This window comes from Neophocaena asiaeorientalis, unplaced genomic scaffold (assembly GCF_003031525.2).
Source record: "Neophocaena asiaeorientalis asiaeorientalis breed wild unplaced genomic scaffold, Neophocaena_asiaeorientalis_V1.1 scaffold251, whole genome shotgun sequence".
In the NCBI taxonomy this organism is placed as follows: Eukaryota; Metazoa; Chordata; class Mammalia; order Artiodactyla; family Phocoenidae; genus Neophocaena; species Neophocaena asiaeorientalis.
This window is the reverse complement of record NW_020173377.1, coordinates 6,561,106-6,571,482: the sequence shown is the minus strand read 5'-3', so window position 1 is coordinate 6,571,482 and position 10,377 is coordinate 6,561,106. Positions and strand designations below refer to the sequence as shown.

The window sequence follows — 10,377 nt, the reverse complement described above, 5'->3', positions numbered from 1 at the left end:
GCGGGGATATTTCTTCCTGTGCCTTTGCCTCACAATTTCGTAACCTGAATAACAGGTTGAAGTAACCCCAGAAACAAGGAGGAAGGAAACTGTTTGGGGTTTGGGTAGCTGCAGAGAGAATTGTTGCCCCACCTGCATACCTGTCCCGGGTGCCTTTCTCCCTCCTGCTCCACCTTCAGATCCAGCTCCAGAGCCCCCGCTGGCTGCCAGGGTGAGCGGGCTGGGGACTCAGGAGCCCAGCGAGCTCTGCAAGGGCTGAGGGGGTCACCGGGACTTGGCCAGAAGGGACGTCAGGCCAGAAGAGCCCTCACCGCCCCCGCCCCTAAAGCCAGGAGCCCTGCTTGGCAAGGGCACCACGCGAGAGGCTAGCCCCCTGCCTGGGTATGTGCCCCCATCCTGTCTCTCTACTCCCTCTCTCTGAAGCCAGGTGTAAGCCTGTCATGAGTACTTGTTCTCTGTCCCTCTCGTCTTCTGTTCCTGTCTCTCTGCTCTGTCTTCTTTCTCTCTTTCTGTCTCTGTACCTCTACCATGTGCCTCTCCCCCTTGTCCTTGTTTTTGTCTCTCTACTCTCTGTCTCCGTGACACTCTCTCCATGAATATCCATGTCTGTCCATTCATCTGTCACACCCTGTGCCTGTCTTTCCATCCTGTTCAGCCCCCGGGTCTCCTGGCTTCTCCTCACATGGGGGACCCCACAGGATGTCCTTTAAGCCTCATCCAGAGGCCTGGGCTCCTGGACTACTGTAGGTCACATCCTGAGAACATTCAAGAGCACAGTATATTTTTGTATCTAAAAGAAGGTTGGTAATACGAATTTCAGAAATTTAAAGTTCTACAAAATCCCTGTGGGTGGGGCCAGGTGATAGCTCAGCTTCCTCCCCTGGAAGGTCCTAGAGGGGTAGGGCCAGGGTGGATGGGGGGATTTTCATCCTTCTCAGATAGAAACGTGGGTTTGCCTTTGCTGTTGCTGTTGTTGAAATGCCAAGGACTGACCCAGCCCGACTGCCTCGGTGCCGGGTGTTGTCCAGGTCTTTTGTCTCCTGTCTGGATCCTTGGCAGTTGGGCTTTGGACACAATGTCTGCTGAGATGGATTCTTAGGTTAAAGAGGATTCTGGGGTGGAGGTGCAGGAAGAGTGGTGGAAGCAAGTCACTGCAGTCAGAGACCCTCCAGATGGCTACGGGGGAGGTCTGAGACCCGGGACAGCGACCACTAGCCCCGCCCTCCCCTCTTTGGAGACTCCAGAGACCTCCTGAGGGTTTTCAGCGCTGCCAAGTCACTGGTACCTGGGGGGTGGCACAGCGGAGCAGTGGGACTGAGGCTGACCCTACCCCGGCCCAGGACTCAGGAAGGGAGGAAACTTCGGTTTCAACTCTCCTCTGAGACAAAAGACACTGGCAGTGCTTCCCTGTGGGGATTGGGCAGCCAAGACTACCATCCAAATTCTGCCCCTGACCCTTGCAAGCTGAATGACTGTGGGCCTAACAGTGGTGAGTCTTAGCTTACTTACCCCTAAAGTGGGGAGCTCTGAGGATTAAAGGTGATAGTGCATGTATGGCACCTGGCGCAAGCTCACCTGTGCTATGTGGGTCCCTATTACTCTTAATTTTGGTCCATCAGCAAAGATCACTTGAGCTTCTGCTCCCTAAGGGTTTCACTGGGGCTGGCCAGCTCAATGTCTCTCAGCTGGCTGGAGGACAGAACGATGGATAGATGCATGGGTAGATGAATGGACGGATGGATGGATGGTTGGATGGATGGATGGACGGACAAGTGGATGGATAGATGGACAGATGGATGGATGGATGGATGGTTGGTTGGATGGATGGATGGATGTTTGGATGGATGGATGGATGGATGTTTGGATGGATGGATGGAAGGACGGATGGACGGACGGACAAGTGGATGGATAGATGGACAAATGGATGGATGGATGGATGGATGGACAGATGGATGGATAGATGAATGGATGAGTGAATAAATCAATCCTCCAGGGACAGTGGCTGGTAGACTGCATCGTCCTCTGCTCCCTAATCTCTGCATTCAAAAAAGGCACGTTGAACTGAATACAGAATTACAGGGGCAAAAGTGAAGAAGAGGTGGGAGCAGAGAAGGAACAGATGATGGCAGATGATGAGGAACAAAACTGAAAGGACTGCGATCCCCTCAGTTTTAGGTACCCTTTCCTCATCTTCAGTCTTGTTCACTTTCAGACCCTAGATACCAGTTTCCCATTTTATTTTCTTCTCTCCGCAGGAACACTGACCCCAAGCCACTCTTCACCTGGACACCATGAGAGTGTCAGGTAGGGCCAGGCTCTGAGGATTCTAAGCCTCAAGGTTGAGGTCTGAAACTGGTTTTGGAAACCATTTTCTGCCAGCAGTGTCTGCCCATCCTGGACTCAGAGGTTACTTGGTTTTATTTGTTCTCAACTGGTCAGGCCAGAATTCCAGGAGGAAACCAATACAGGGAGAGCTTGGAAGAGTATAAGAGGTGACTTCTTGCCTCAAGGCTGAAGGACTACAGAAACTTCGGCACCATGGCCCCACCTGGCTGGGATCATGGAGATTCATCCTATCTTGGAAACACTTCACTGTGGTTGGCAATTACAGACAAAATATTTGCCTCAAGGAGGGCTATTCTAGAATCCTCAAACCACAGGGCTGGGCACAAGGAGAGGCCTTTGCCTTTTGGTCTACACCCTCATACTGTACCCTCTTTGTACAGGTAGGGAGACTGAGGCACCAAATAGGAAACTGACACAATTCATTTATATTTTCAAACACCAGGAGAAAGGTGAGAGCGAGTTTTATTTATTTATTTTTATTGAAGTAGAGTTGATTTACAATGTTGTGTCAATTTCTGCTGTACAGCAACATGATTCAGTTATACATATATACATTCTTTTTTATATTCTTTTCCATTGTGGTTTATCACAGGATATTAAATATAGTTCCCTGAAGAGCATGAATTTTTTTTTTTTAAGATTTATTTATTTGGTTGCACTGGGTCTTAGTTGCGGCTTGCAGGCTCCTTAGTTGAGGCTCACCAGCTCCTTAGTTGCGCCATGCGTGTGGGATCTAGTTCCCCGACCAGGGATCGAACCGGGGCCCCCTGCATTGGGAGTGTGGAGTCTTATCCACTGCACCACCAGGGAAGTGCCAAGCATGAGTTTTAGAGTCAGCTTACTTCCCCGGGTTCAGGTCCCCCCCTGTCACTTACTAGCCTAGTGACCAGCTCTCCCAGCTGCAGTTTCCTCATCTGTACAATGGGGGTAATCAATAGCGTACAACACAGAGGGTTACTTCCAGGATGAACTGAAATAATGTGTGTAAATGCCGTTCGCCCAGCACCCGACACAAAATGAGTGCCGTATAATGTGAGTTGATGCCCTAGAAGACGAGGACCCCACAGACCTGACCCCACCCCATGGGATCCAGGGGGCCTTCTCCCCCACCGCAGTAGCTTGAGGCCAGCAGGAGGCCACAGCTGAATTCAGGGCTGAGGAGCAAGGGTGGTGCAGAGAGGGAGGTCACACGAGATCCGGCGTGTTTAGGGTGGTATGGCCATAGATGGAGAGGGAGGTCAGGCAAGGAGCAAGGGAACTTGGCCTGATGGTTACATTTGACTCCCAAGGCTGTGGGACCACCAGCGTCCTTGAGGCAGGAGGTGTGGGCAGCCTTCCCGGAAGAGTGAGGACAGGGAGAGCGGCCGGGGGCTCTGGTGGTCCATCATGTGTGTGGAGTTGCTCCTCAGTGATGCATGGGGGCATGGGGAGCAATATGGCTGTGAGGCAGGGGAGGCCGCGTCGGCTAGGCTGGTGTGTGTTCCTTCAGACAGCACTGTGTGCTATTTGTGGTGGCTTTTGGGGGGAGTGGATGGCAAATACAGGAGACCAACCCCACCCCCCAAGCCACCCTGGAGGCTGCCTAGTGGTGACAACAAGCCACGGGCTCAGCAGCAAGGGCATCGCCCTGTCTACTCTGTGACTGAGGAACTCCAGCTCAGAGGTGCTGAGACCCTGCCTGCGGTCACACAGTGGCAGGTGGCCGCCCTGAGCCTTCCTGCCTCCCATGCCGGGGCTCTCCTGCCTCCTGCTCTCCTGCCGCAGTTCTCAGGCCTCCCCTCAGCATGCTGATTCCCAGGCCTCGCCCCAGAGATGCTCTCTGGAGCGCTAAGTGGAACCCAGGAAGGTGCATTTCTAACCCTCTCTCCCAGCGGCCCTACTTTGGGGAACACTGCCATGTAACCTTGCAGCATGGTCATCACATAGGCTCACGCTAGCCCCGCCATGCAGGCCGTGGACTGGTCCACAGTGTGGGCAGGGTCCGGACCTACAGGATGTGGTCTCACTGAGGGGATTTGGGAAGGACCCACATGTAGTCTTGCTGCCTGGCCTTGCAATGTGGTCTGGTGCTGTGGTCTCATGGCAGCATCTCCTTGCTCTGCAGGTCTGCTTCACCTCCTGGTCCTCATTTTTGGCCTAGTCACCACATGGGTCTTCGTCCGCAGATATATCAACTTCAACATGAAAACCATCCTCCTGGGTGAGTGGAGCTCACTACTGGGGCAAGGCCTATGGACCAGGGCTAGGGGCCAAGGATCTATTCCATCCCTGGGTGACCCAGGAGGTGGCCAGCCATGGCAAGGTGAGGACTGCCCTTGGGACCCGAGGCATTCAGGGTGGGAGAAGAGGAACCCCCAGGCTGTCAGGAAGGCTGGGAGCCCATGGGGGCCAGAGAAGTGTCCCAAGGCCCTGGCCAGAACATGTGCCTGCATCAAGGGCCATTTTGGAAATGTGACCCAAGAAGGAATGACAGAGGGAAGAAGAAAAGAAGGGAGGGAGAAAATTGCCCGGACCTTGAGTGCCTTCCACCTGTACTTGAGTGCCTTCCACCTGGAACCCTCTTCACTCAGACCTCCCTGTGGCCAGCCCCGTCTCAGCCTTCAAGCCTCTGCTCAAATGTTACCACCTCAGAGAGGCCTTCCGTTACCACCCCAGCTATGCTTGCACCCGCTTTTCTTAGTTTAGAGTCTTTCATGTCAGCCTATTCCCTTCAGAACATCATTATCACCCATCATTAGGTTGTTTATTTATTTGTTTACTTGGTTGTTGCCCATCCCCATCCCATAGAATGTGAGCTTCCTGAAGGCCAGAATTTTGCATTGTGTACATCCATCTCTCTAGCACCTCAGAGCAGATGCTCAGGAAACATTTGATAAGTGAAAGAAAGAGGGATGGATTGGTGGATGGCTAGATGGATGATGGATGGATGGATGATGGGTGGATAGGTGGATGATGGGTGGATGGATGGATGATGGGTAGATAGGTGGATGATGGGTAGATAGGTGAATGATGGGTGGATGGATGGATGATGGGTGGATAGATGGATGATGGGAGGATAGGTGGATGATGGGTGGATGGATGGTGGATGGGTGATGGATGCTAGCTGCTCTACGTGCATCGTCTCATTTAATCTGCACAAATGACCTAGGGGGTGATTCGTGGTATGTTTGTGGAGTGGACTCATGCATGACCTCATGTTGTGGTTTTATGTGTGGTCCGAGAAAAAGAGACGCTCAGGGAAATTGAGAAACTTACCCAGATGTCCCTTGTAGATGTCAGAACGGGAATGAGAACACAGGTCTCCCAGATCCAAATCCTTTCAAAGGAAGGAGAGAAAGGGAAGGAATTTCTACCTCTGGATTCGTCCTCCTTAAAGACCAAGAACCACCTCCATCAACATAATCAAACATAATAACCTCTAGTGGCCCAGACCAGCTCATGGCTTCACAGCAGTGAGAAGCCAGTCACCCTGCCTTTAACACAAACTCCCCACAGTGGAATCTCAGAGGGCCCTTACCTCGTGTGCTTCTTGTCGAGCATGGCCCGCACCCAGGTCAGGATGATTTATATGGATATATATCTTAGGCCCTACTTTTACAGACTAGAGATTGACTTGGCTGTGCTGCTGGACTCGGAGGAGATGTGCCAGATGAGCACAAGAGGCTCAGAGCCGGAGGCGAGCTCAGGAGTAAGCTCTAGAGAAGACAGCCTCAGCTTGGGGTGGGAGAGGGGAGTAATTGAAAGGAGCCCCAGATGTTTCCCTCTCAGAACTCAACCACCTGGGGTTTGACAAATCAACACTCCCCTCAACGATCATCAAGCATCTGTTCCGTGTTAGGTCCCAAAGACCCCAGAACGAGGAGCACGTGGCCCCAGCTCCAGTCACGTGAGTTAGTTCACATGTCTGGCGTACGTTGTCACATGCAGCTTGCCTTCCATCTCCTATTGCTGACAGTCCTTCGGCTCGACCATCTCCCACCTCCTCTCCCTCCTCCAGTCAGTAACCCTTCTTGCCTGTTCACTCGATGCCAGCCCCTGGATGCCAGCTGTTGTACTGTAACTGCTGTACTTTTCAAGGCACTGTCCTGTAAGACTAAAAATGTCTTCTTTATTGTTTGTGCTTGTGTTTTATGTATTATTTGAGTGAAAAGTATTATAAACCTATTAGAGTACAGTACTGTAGAGCCGATGGTGTTGGGTACCTGGGCTAACTTTGTTGGACGTACGAACAGATTGGACTCAGGAATGTGCTCTCGGAATGGAACTCATTCATATGTAGGGGACTTACTGTATAGAATATACAAAAATGGAAGTGCAGTAACATGACCCGAGTCTTGCAAAATGCTCACAGTGGCAGGAAATGTAACCAGTGGGGAAAGCAGCCATCCAAAACCACTAGTGTGCTCGGACACGGAAAGGGGAACCTTCATCTACTTCAAACATTCCTGACCTGGTTGCATGCATCCCACCTGATGATTTAATGCATTAATATGGAAGCACATCTATTACTACAGCACAGAATGTTCTAATGTTTTTATTATTATCTTGATACTTAGTTGGTTTCCTTTTTAATCCAATCTATTTTATTTTATGCATTTAATAACTTGCCATCTGGTAGAGTAGGAAGTGCTGAGTGTCTCAAGAGAAGTGGGAATAAATTTCCTGTAAGGGGAGTTCATAGGCTTTTCCAAATCATCAGAGGGGTCCATGGCACAGAAGTCAGGTGATTAAGGAATTTCTGATTTACCTAATAAATTGGGCATGCTTCTTTCAGATGGGTGTGACAAACCCAACTGTTACCGGTTTAAGCAAAATGGGGTGTCTTTTGAGTCAGGTCATTGGGAAGCCCATGGCATCAGACTTTAGGTGTGGCTGGATCTAGGGGCCCCGACAAAGGCCCCAGAGTCTGTCTCTGTGTCCCTGGGCTCTGCTCCTTGCTATTTAACCTCATTCCATGGGCAGCTTTCTCTCCCAGGCAGGCATGGTGGCTACCAGCTCTCTGGATGTTGGCACCTTGCAGCTCAGCTGCAAGATGCTTCTCTCTCCCCCAGGGCCACGTATCAACCCCTAGAAGGGCTCCGTCTCCAGACGAATGTAACGCTATAACTGGCCCAGCCTGGGACACGTGATACCCCTCGGGCCTTGGAGGCAAGGGTAGGGGGACAGCTTCTCAAGGACCAAATGGAAAGTGTGTCAGTGTGGGTGTCCCCCAAAAAGGAGCGTTCCCCCGCTCCCTGCCGGCATTTCTGTGTCCCCTGGGGGCCGTGTCCTCTAGGACTTAGCACTCAGCTGGTGGGAGACCGGACGTAGAACCGCAGAAATAAGCAGGACGCAGCACAGCTAAGACGTGAAACCTGTTCAGGTGTTCGGAGCTGCGGGAGTCGGGAAGGGATGCTCCGGGCCCGAAAAGTGACAGCCACACCATCCTGTCCTTCCCGGGGGCCAGGGCTCTCGGCGCCTCTCACTGGCTCTTCTCCACAGCCGGCGAGAGTGGGTGTGATGGCCCCCACTGCGCAGGCGAGGAGGCCGAGCCCCAGAGGAGAAAACTCACACGTGGTCACACACGGTCAGGCTCCAAGTTCAGCGGGCCTCACAACAGAGGTCTGCTTCTTTCTAACCATGAGAGAGTCCTCTGTGTGCGTGCGTGTGTGTGCAGTGCACGCACATGTGTGTCTATGCACGTGTGTAAGTGTATACGTCTGTGCGCACGCTTTGTGTGTATGTGCATGTGTGTGTGTGTTTGCGCGTGAGAGAGAGAAGTGGTGACGGTGGCAAATTAGGGAGGACTTCCAGACCAGATGGGACTTTCAATCATTTCAACCCCTGCCACGGGACAGGGACTGCGCCTGGCCAGGCCAACACCTCCCTGAATTCCCTTCTTCCCACTCCCCAGCCCCCAGCCTCCACCCTGTGCAGGGGCCCAAATCCCTTTCTAACCAGATTCTGTCTTCTCTCCAACAGGTTCAGTCTACAAGGAGAACCGTGAGTGTCGACTCAGCCCCGTTTCCCTTAGGGTGAGGTGTTCCAGAGTCTCTAGTCCCAGCCCTGCAGGTTCTAGAAAAACCTTGGTTCCCAGAGTCTGCCCGGCTCACTCTTTGCATGGCCTGATGGAGCCTTCCAAAGCCCCCAGCCCTGTGGCCCCTTCTCAGCCATTCGGACTCATAGCGGGGGCTCAACTGTCTCCCTTCCCCAGCACCCCCAGCCTGCAGTCTGGACTGCACCCACCCTGCCCCCCTCTTTCATCCCCTGACCCAGCTGGGAGCCCCAAGGATGCGGGCTGTGCTTATTATCATTTCAGTGACCCCAGAATTGGCTTATGTTTCCTGCTCCAAAGTACCAGGGCCATGTTGAGCACCGCAGGGGCCCCCAGAGGCAAACAGAAGGGGGTGCTGATAGTCTAAGGGGGCAGAAGGGCCATATGTGCCAAGAGAGGTGGGGCGACATGCCCTGGGCTCCAGGAGGGCCGTCTGCTTCCAATGGGAAGGGGTCAGGGAAGGCTTCAGGGAGGAGGCGGCTATTTAGCTGTGCCTTGTGGAGGAGAGACTGGCCTGTGCAAAGGCCTAGGGGCAGGAATCCTGGGGCTCCAGTGGAGAACTTGGCTGCTGAGTCAGGGGCGCAAGTGTGGGGAGTGGAGAGAGCACCGGGAGGGCAGGAGTGCTGAGACATCTGAACAGTGCAGAGAAGTGCAGAGAAGGTGGAAGGAAGGGACAATTATGGTGATGATAACAGTAACAGTGACTGAGTGCCTACTGTGTGCCAGACACTGTATTCAGAACTTTACAGGCATCTCATGCAATCCTCACCACAACCCTATGTGGATGCTATAAGTATCCCCATTTTGTAGATGAGGAAACTGAGGCTCAGAGAGGTGAAATCTCTTGGCCAAGGCAATGCAGCTGTAAGTGGCGGGGAGGGAGTCAACTTCCCCATCTAATCCAGAGCCCACCCTCTCAACACCTCCTTATAAGAGACAGCACCTCCGAGTCCCCCTTTCCACACCAACACGGTGGTGACTGAAGGGGGATGCAGCTCGGGGAGTGGGACTTCCCCTGACTGAAAAGGGCATGGAGGGGACTTCCCTGGTGGTCCAGTGGTTAAGACTCCATGTTCCCAGTGCAGGGGGCGCGGGTTCAATCACTGGTCAGGGAACTAGATCCCACACGCCACAACTAAAAAAGATCCCGCATGCCGCAACTAAGACCCAGTGCACCCAAATAAATATTAAAAAAGAAAAGAAAAGGGCATGGGAGCCCCTGTGCACTGTGGAATTACAGAGAGCAAAGACTATGCACCAACACAAACCATTCACCCCACACCCTGAACCCTGTCTCACTGAAGCCTCCTGAGTCACACTGTGAACTAGACACTGTCACACAGCATCTTGGTGCTGAACGCTCAGATGTCACCTACTGGGGGGAAGGCAAATCCAAGCACACGTGCTGCCTCTCACCTTCACCGGTTCCCACAGTAGACATCACCAATCAATCCCAGCGCTCTTTCCCTCCAAGCCCACAGGTAGCCTCAAGGCTTTATCATTAAGCCTTTAATAGAAGATCCGTTAACACTGAAGAGGAAACCTGTTTGACAACCCTGATCTAAACCAACTCCCTCATTTTACAGTTGGCACTTTTAAGCCAAAGGGAGAGATTTCTGGCAAGTCACGCAGCAGATTACTGAAGTCGCCCGAGTTCCTTGACGGCAACGCCCCTCCGGTGCTCAGTTCCATGCCCTGAGCAGTAGCCTCTTGGGTTCCCAGAGGGGTTGGGCAGCTTAGGAAACCGCTGAAACCCAAACCCACAGAGCAAATCCTCTGCCTCCCAGTGACTGAGACCCCTGGGCCTCCTCCCCCCCTCATCCAGTAGCTTGACTGTGAAGGCTGGATGGTCAGAAAATCAATTTGGGAAAAGCTTGCTAAGCCGGCCTGTTGACATGGGGTTTATCCGACTCAGCCGCTGTTGATTAGGCTCTGGGCAAACTCCAGGGTGTCCCCGAAGCCTGGCCCAGCCCCTCTGGCAAGGTGAAAACCTCTGG

General features: G+C 52.7%; 1 protein-coding gene across 1 annotated transcript in view; it reads left to right on the top strand.

The window, feature by feature from the left end:
- The first annotated feature begins 332 nt into the window (after positions 1-332).
- FAM3D (FAM3 metabolism regulating signaling molecule D) overlaps positions 333-10,377 on the top strand; it is a 24,868-nt gene continuing 14,823 nt past the window's right edge. Inside the window, exons 1-4 of the mRNA XM_024746450.1 lie at positions 333-381; positions 2,256-2,304; positions 4,451-4,546; positions 8,308-8,328. Coding sequence (XP_024602218.1) covers positions 2,292-2,304; positions 4,451-4,546; positions 8,308-8,328 — 130 coding nt within the window. The 5' untranslated portion in view covers positions 333-381; positions 2,256-2,291. The remainder of the gene's footprint in view (positions 382-2,255; positions 2,305-4,450; positions 4,547-8,307; positions 8,329-10,377) is intronic.